At 28.3% G+C, this 9,171-nt stretch overlaps 1 protein-coding gene across 2 annotated transcripts in view; it reads right to left on the bottom strand.

Annotated features, from left to right (window-relative positions):
• Positions 1–8,970, bottom strand: part of LOC111624741 (unconventional myosin-Vb-like) — a 76,846-nt gene extending 67,876 nt beyond the window's left edge. For both annotated transcript variants that reach the window (XM_023367677.1, XM_023367678.1), the window contains exons 1-4: positions 8,856–8,970; positions 1,845–1,949; positions 1,665–1,776; positions 1,511–1,567 (exon numbers count right to left, since the gene is read on the bottom strand). In XM_023367677.1, coding sequence (XP_023223445.1) covers positions 1,511–1,567; positions 1,665–1,776; positions 1,845–1,949; positions 8,856–8,882 — 301 coding nt within the window. In that variant the 5' untranslated portion in view covers positions 8,883–8,970. The remainder of the gene's footprint in view (positions 1–1,510; positions 1,568–1,664; positions 1,777–1,844; positions 1,950–8,855) is intronic.
• Between the last annotated feature and the right edge of the window lie 201 nt (positions 8,971–9,171).

The raw sequence follows: 9,171 nt of genomic DNA, 5'->3' as shown, positions 1-9,171 counted from the left end.
TGCTTTGAGGGACTTTCTATTTACCAACATTAAAAATCCTAGGAAATACCACGAACACATTTTAGAACTGGCCGATTTGGTTTGTAATACTTCGTTTTTCGTTTTTGAAGGGACGACCTATCTTCAAGGAAGGGGCGTCTCCATGGGCAGCCCAATGTTGGCTGTCCTATGTGAATTAGTATTACGTCAGCTCGAAAGAAGTACCATACCCATCTTTAGAAACGATATAGTAATATACTCCAGATATGTCGATGACATCTTCATCTTGTGGAGAAATGATGACAACACACAGAATTTTATGAACAAGATCAACGATAACCCATATGGGTTGACTTTGGGTTTGAACCAAGAAAGCGAGAAGAATGTTAACTTCCTGGATATATCAATTACTTGTAAGGAAGGGAAAATATGGACAGGCATATATCGCAAACCGGTTTATCAACCTATTATCATCCCAAAGAATTCGACAGATACTAAGCACATTAAATATACGGCGTTTAGAGCGTGGATTAAAAGAGCCTACACCCACTGCATGAGTTTATATGATACGTACGAGAAATTAGATTACATACAAAAGGCAGCGGCGCAACAGGGATACCACAGAAAAGAGATTGAGGCACTTATTAAAAGAATACAGAAGCAAAACCAGCAACCTCCCGAAATTGATCAAAGAAAAAATGTGGTAATTAATTATTTTCCATTTCTAAACAAGATAGATAGGAAAGTTGCCAATAAAAATAAGTTACGAATAATATATCGACGCAATCCAACTGTGTATAGAATGTTAAGGAATGACAAGAAGAAGGTTAATCGCAATAGCTTGACGGGTATATATTCTATACCTATAACAGATCGTCGGTTTAATTCCGACCTCGTGTATGTTGGGGCAACTATGCGGAGTTTAAAACAAAGGATAAATGAGCATAAATATTCTGTAGGTAGGAACATCGATAGTACTGTTCTGGCGACATTTGCCAAACAACAGGATGTAACCGTTTACTGGGATCGTGCGGCGATCTTTAGGGCCACGAGATCATTACAAGCGGTGAAGCATCTTGAAAAAATAGAAATACATAAAGCGCATATAGCCACGGAATGTATCAATCACAGAGACGCAGAAGGTTTGGCAACTGCTTGGAAGTCATTTTACACTAACACAAGTTAATATATGTATCCATGATGACGGCATTATTATTTATTTGGGTTTATTTGTTTATTTTTATTTATTTATGTATTTTTATTTTTATTTTATTTTTTCCGTTGTTCTATGCAACCGCAGTTTAATTTAATTTGATTTAATTTTGTATTACGTAAATTTCGAATACTTTGTTCGTTTTGATATTTGAGTAACTGATGAAGGCTGCTAGAATCGGTCGAAAACGTTATTTAGAGAATCAAATATTTTTGCTGGACTGTTAAAAAAGGTGTTGTTTACTTATATTATTCCCTGTTCATTATTATTTATATTCATTTTTGTTTTAAAAATAATTTCTAATAATTAGATACATACCACAATATGTATAAATAGCATTGAGATTACAAAAACGAACTTGCAGATTGTATAGAACTGAAAATATACAAATTAAATTAAAAATTTCAATTAAATAAAATCACAGCAACATCAAATTTTCTTTTAATATGTTAAAAAAAGAAAAAACAATTACCTGCCGGTTCATGTAAATAGGATAAAGATGTCAAGTCATTTTCTCCTACCAAAATTTCAGGATTACGCAAAGGAGGCAATTTATCATTTGAAGTAATTTTAAGTGTCTCTTTCTACAATAAATTATATTGATTAACACTAATTAAATATTTTTAATTATTTATTGATAAATAAAACTTACTTGACCATTTTCATATTCTATTACAAGAGTATTATTTTTGAACCCTTCAACAACTTCAGCTCCTTTCCATACATTTACAGGGTCTGGCATCCATATCCGAGCCCCCTACAGATTTCAAATTCAAATCAAATTTAAATGATTATGAGGGTATTTTACCATTTAAGTATATCAAATTCTTGGTATTCAAATCAAAGTTTTAAAAACAGCAACAGAATATAAATAATCAAAAATTTAAATTTTTAAATAAATTTATGTAGTACTTGATGGATTTCTTTTAATAAAATTTCAAAAAAATAAACTTTTATTTTAAAGTTTATTTTTTTGGTATTTTTAAACATAACCACATTATAATAATGATAAAAACATAAAACATGTTTTTTTTAATCAATGCTTAACTTTCAGTTGTAATTTTAATTTTGAAATTAAAAATAGTATGGGGTTACAATCACATGAGTATAATAATCTAATTCTACAACTTGTTTTTGAGTCAAGAACTGCCATACAATTGTTGCTTTTGTGTAAATGCAAGAAAACAAAACACACACAAAGTTTTTGTTTCTTTAAATCCTCAGTTAAAATATGGAGAATTACAATTTTTAATAGTTTCAATTCTGCTGTCATGTAACAAGTGATTCATCAATCATTTTTAATCATTTTTGCAACAGCAATAATGTTGTCTGTTAGATTTATTGTATGGTGACCACCGTGTTCATCATCCTCTATGGATTCTTTCCTTTCAAACAACTGGCAAATCAAAGATGTTCACTAAACTTAATACCTCTTTGCTAATAGCCTTTTCCACCATTTCAAAAACTTTTGTAGCTGATAAACCAGATTTAAAACAAAATTTGACTGCATCATATTGCTCTTCTTATCAAATTCATACATATTCAAAATTCATTTTTCACAAAACAGTAACATACATGAGATCAGATAATTGTTAATAATTTAAATTATTCATACACTGACAACAGTTATGAGAACATAGTTCAGATGGAAAAAACTCAAATAATACCTGTAGTAAGGCCACAAAAAAAAATCAATGTTAGAACATATAGACTGTATATTTAAAAGGGTCCAGCTTATTTAGACTACATGGATTTTGTGGTAGAGATCACTTGTCTGGCCATAAAGAGCCACCAGGACAAGGGAGGGAGTCAATATTTGCAAAATATTGAGCTTGTGGTTTTTAAACATTCCTACAGCCTTATTTTACACATGTATGTAGTTCCTGCTGATGTGTAGTTCCTGCACATCAGCAGGAACTACATAAAATGAAATTCCATGTAAATTTGTGCCTTACCCCAACTAGTTCCAGATGATTTCCTAGACACAATCATTTACAATTAGCAGGAAAATTTAAAACATTTCTCATATTTTTACTGCAACAATTATTATTTAATCTGATGTTTCTGAATATATAGAACAAAATCTTGAATACACAACAAGGGAAAAAACTACTTGCAATGAAGATATTCACCACAGTGATTCAATAATTTTCCATGTTCAGAATGTTAGAAGTTGGAGGTGGTGTGCCAAGGAGCCCTGACACCCCTAAGTAAAAGAAACACTAGTAAAATTTCTAAAAATATTTTCATAATTAAAATTCATTTTTTATTGTTATGACATTTGTTATATTTCTATATTACTTATGAATTAGCAGTCACATAAAATCGGAATTTTATTGAATTTGCATTAAAAATTTCTTTTTATCAGTTTAACTCAGCTCCCCAAGATGAAATCTTGAGTGCACCACTGAGAGAAGCAAGTTGTTGACTGAAGAATAAGATTCAGTGACACTAAGAATGGAATATCCTAACCATTCAACATTTGTGAAAATACATTCATATATCAATCTAGTATAAAAATTCAAAGAAGTAGATAAATTGCTGGAGAAATAAAATGTGAAGTTGTTTACTTTAGGACAGGGTTGTCCAACCTTTTTCTCCTAATGGGCCAAATTAAAAATTGACATATATTCAGTGGGCCACAAAGGTAATTTATATAAATACATGCTTTTAAAAAGTTCAAAATGTGAATATCTAATTTTGATAACAAATATATATAATTACAAAAAGTACTGTATTATTGACAGTAAAAACAAATTATACTCATACAAAATAGATGTGTTCAATAAATAAATTCAATGCACGTTTTGACATCGCCTTTCTTTTATAATATTGTCAATATCTTCATTTATGGTACTAGTCTTAATTCTAAGAATATTAGTTAATTAAATGGGAATCACTCAACCTATTTCTTGCACAAAAAGAATTGTTCAGAATAGTATGTTATGCATGTTGGGTAGGACAGGTTTCTAGTAGCATTTACGTCATTACGAGTATATCCAGTGAAAGTGTATCCAGTTTTACGACATACTTTACCAAAATAAATGAAAATGTACCTAAAGAATATAACTACTATGTACTTTTATACCTAAAGTATTTAGGGTGCAGTGGGCCGCATAAAAATATTAACTTGGACATCCCTGCTTTAACAGAATTTACGTAGAATTTGAGAGCTGATGTAAAAACATCCTACTGTATAATACAATCTTCATCTTGAAAATTTTGTTATATTAAGTTAACTGAACACATGCAGAGTATCTCAGATATACATATACAGATTTAATACTGTTATATTTTTATATTCTTTAAATATAAACATTATTTTTAAAAAATAATGAAATTCCTATTAGCAATAATATATCAGCAATTATCCCCTTTAGATTGTTCTTAATTTCAAGAGTTATTTAATTCAGTATTTGGTTGTTTTTAATATAAATCATTGTCAAGTAAAATGTAAAAATGAGATATCAGGGTGTCATTTTTGACCTGTTAGATTAAAAAAAATTACCTTTAGAATAATTTTTCAAACCTAGTAGATCAGGTTTATTATTTATAATCTCTGAATTTTTTTTCATTTTTTTTTAATTTTATAAATAATTATATTCTTAAATTCAGCATTAAAAACCTTTACAAAAATGTACCATAAGAAATACTGGTTACTATTTGAATTTTTAAAGATATATAACAATTTGACTTGTAAAGATCAAAATTTAAAATATGAACATAACATTTACAGGTGGTTTTCAGATTTCTATGTTTAATAGACCTAGAGATATGAGTCTGGCATGTTTCAAAAGGTTTTCAAAACTAACTTTTGAAAACCTTTGTTTTTGTTTTAAGAAGTTTTTTGTTCTCTTAGAAGAATCACATTACACCTTATTCTAGGTTGTGTTAAGTTCAAGTTGAAGATTAACTAATAGGCTTTTTTTAATCTTCTTTTATTGACCAATAAACAAACTTGAGTTATCTATTTATATGCTGGAACTTTATGTTCCTCTTCATTTGTCTTTAAAGTACAAATTTATTTACAATGTTCTACAAAAACATTTTTTAAACCCATAAAGATTATAAAACACATCTTATTAAACTCTGACAGACACTTCTTAAAATTATTTATAATTAGACTTAAATTTAATGTAACAAAAGGATTTTAGTATTTCCTGTCAGTCTCATATCCAATAAAGGAACATATTAAATTATTAAAAATATCTCACAAAACATCATTACAAAATTCCTTAAAGTAACTCACCAAAAGATTTCTCGTTTTTTTAAAATTAATTCTTAAAATTTATATGATACTGAGTTACATATTTCCATATCTTCAACAGCACAAATTTTAGCTGGTAATGTGACAGCATGACTTGATCACAATCTTTCATTGGTATCCTGCTAGTACTATAGAAAATCTTTTTTTCATTTTTTTCTTTTTAGAAATGATTGACCTAATATTAAAACTGTTTTATTATTATGTATTATTGTTTTTCTATAGTAACTAGAACTGAAGAAGAGCATTAAGCTTGAAATGCTTCATGAATGTCAATGGCTAACTCAAGTTTGTTTATTGGTCAATAAAAGAGAATTTTAGAAAGATCTTATGTTGCTTAATCTTCAACTTAAAGACAACACAAATTGAAAAGTTTTTCAAAAACTAATTTACTATGATTTTAAACTGCATTTGTTTCCCTATTGTTTTTACATAATTAATGTTGAAAATATGGATGGTAATAGTGTCCTTTTCAAAATCGCTGACCCGGACAACAGGTGAAGTTCGTTCGAACAGAAGTTCCTGATGCATGCGCAATGTCATTTTGCAATGCGAAGAATAATGTGCAGTGCATGGCAGTTCTAAATCAGTTACAGTTAGGGACTAGGGAGACTTGGGTAGGAGTAACATAAGTAACTAAATTACAAAAAAACAACTACAGATGACTTAGCTCTATTGGATATTAGAGACGTGTATGAATACAAATCATACAAACAAATAAATAAAAAAGGTTGACAGGTTGCACACAATATTCCCGGACAAAATTAATATTTCACCCGGACAGTGAGTCGATTCCAGGACTGTCTGGGTGAAAACCAGACAGGTGGTAATACTAGATGGTAATTATCTATGTATGTAATGCTGGAATAATATTTCAAATAATTGAATGTTGAGAATTTTACTAATACTTTTTCTGGTTAATTGGTTAATATTTGTTTTGGTCAACATGGTAATAAACAGTCAAATATTATATAATAAAATTGAAGAATTATCAGTGAAGAAAAATTCAGTATTTTGAATGTAAAAAGAACTAATTTCACTTGTAATGAGGTCAAAATAACTAATGTAGAGTATGACATTTTATATCTTAAAAATTAAAATTTTCTATTCATTAAAAACAATTATTTTGATTCAAAAACTAAATTAAAAAGTTGATCAAGTAACAACTATATATGTATACAGTAGAACCCCATTAATCTGGATTAGCCAGATTATAAAACAATCCCTGTCTCAGAAAGATAGTCATACAAAAATAAAAATAAATGCAAAAAACCAAAGAACTAATTACATTCTTGCCTAAGTGTAACAAGAATAGACTTGTTTCCTATGAATTGGCATATGATGTACTGTACATTGTTATGCAATCCAAGGGCATGTTTTTTGAATTTACTTAATATCTTGTTGAATCTTTCCTAATCTTTTAAGATTTTCAATTTTAAAAAATTGCTACTTTACCATGGAATAAAAATGCAGTGCCTCTCATGGTAGTCAATGTGTTTTAATAAGTTTATTGTTTGTAACCTTGTGAGTTATTATTCACTCAATATCCTAAAGCTTCTATTGTTTCGCTGGGTTTCACTCATCTTCAAACATTTTTGAAATGAAGTAAACACCATGAAAATGATGTCTAAAGGATGAAAATGGTTGTTACGTTGAAGAAGAAACTATAAATATAAAATAAAAAGTCTATAAACTGTTATTTATGTCAACGATTTTTCCGGATTATCTGCATTTTCGGTCATCTGAATTGGACTCAGTCCCATTTGAGCCAGACAAACAAAGTTCCACTGTATATACAAATTGAATCAATCATTTAATTGTCTTTTTTGTGTATTTCATAATGCATTATTTCTTTGTAACTTAATATAATTCTGAGTAAATTTTTTTGTGAAGGTTTAGCTAGCATAAAGAGAGTGGTCTATATTCAATAAGTCTATATTATTATGACATCTAATAAAAAATTAAAGTACATAAACTTTTTATTATTACAACACAAAAAAGTTCAAACTTAACCAGCAAATCCATTTATTAAATCAAACATTTTTGACCATCTCTATCGCAATCATCAGGCTATTTTGATTAATTTGATCCTGACAATGACTACTGAAATGGACAAAATTGTTAAGACAAAAAATGAAGCATTACCTTTCGTTTTCTTTTGTTCTTTTATTACTTAACTTTACTGACTAGCGGAACTTATTTTACAACATTTCAAATTGACGAACCTCTGACGACAGAACACTTTTTCAAGTGTTGCCAGATATAGCTGTACAATAATTAACAATATAAATGTACAATAATTAACAAAAATATCTGATTTAATAAACAGATTTGCTGATTAAGAATGAACTTTGCCATAATCAGATTAAAACACCAGTTTAAGAAATATACAATAAACTTGTAGAAAAATGTTTACAAAAACCTTACTTTATTTAAGGACTCATTACATCAAAGAGAAGAGTGCACAAAACCAAGAGGATGACAATCATTTATGCACACTCCTCTCCTTGATGTAACAAATCCTTAAATGAAGTAAGGTTCTCATAACTGTTTGTCCACAATACTTATAATAAAGTGCAAGAAGCATTAATCCAATTCAACATTATATAAGATCAAATCTAGATTAAATCTCAATTTCAATTTAAATTTAGAAACAAAATTTTCTTTTGTTTTGGGAAGATTTTTAATATCAAATGCTTAAATTTAGAGAATGAATATCTTACCAGAAGCTTCTTTGTTTTTTAAATTAATACTAAATTCAAGCATTCGGTACTCAGTCAAGCATTACACATAATAACATTTTTTGTAAAAATTCATCTATGTCCAATTCAATCAATTTTGAAGGAACCTACTCCTTTATGAGGTGAAAATGATATGATCCAAGCAGACTGGATCCAAGTACTTTAGAAAAAATTTATTTGCATAGCACTGCTTACAAAGTGTACTGATACTATTTGTTCTTCTTTTACTTACTGTACATCTCTTATCACAACATTCAATAGTTAAAACTTTAATAAATTTTTTCTTTTATATATTTTTGCAATTCATAAGTCATTATTGATATTTAATGAAATTAAAATCTTATACACAATCAAAAAATATTTCTGTGAATTTACTTTAAGTTATATAAGTATACAAATATATATATATATATATAAATAATATTAAATTTGACTTAACAAATTAGTATTTCATATTTACACTGTACACAATTTAAAGCTGTACATTTCTTCTTATTGATAAAAGTTTCCTGAGGAAGTGTATTTCCTACATATGCTAACCCTAAAAGAAGGCTTAACTGCTTAACTTCAAAATGTTTATAAAATGAATTATAAATGATTTTTATCACCAATACTCGTAAATATACGAAAATATTTATAGAAAATACAATATATTTACCTTACTGTATAACACGTCTGCCGACATTCGGCTTTTATGATATAAACATTGGAAAAAAGTTCAAATAATACCAACTCGCCAGCTGACCCGTAAGCTATAATCTCGCGCCGGTATGTTATGATGGAAAGCTGCCATTCTGAATCATTCATTTATTTTTTACAAAGTAAATTTTGTTTTTATTTTTAAAATATCAATTATAATATATAATAAAATATAATAATTATATTTATAAATTAAAGTAAGCGCACTTATTTCATTATTGATATTAAAGAGAGTATATACGGTTCCGCTCTAATATTCATTTATCAAATTATAA

The sequence above is a fragment of the Centruroides sculpturatus genome, unplaced genomic scaffold (assembly GCF_000671375.1).
Source record: "Centruroides sculpturatus isolate CEXI.00-Female unplaced genomic scaffold, Cexi_2.0 scaffold197, whole genome shotgun sequence".
NCBI lineage: Eukaryota > Metazoa > Arthropoda > Arachnida > Scorpiones > Buthidae > Centruroides > Centruroides sculpturatus.
The sequence above is the reverse complement of the archived record's forward strand: the minus strand, read 5'-3'. Positions and strand labels throughout refer to the sequence as shown.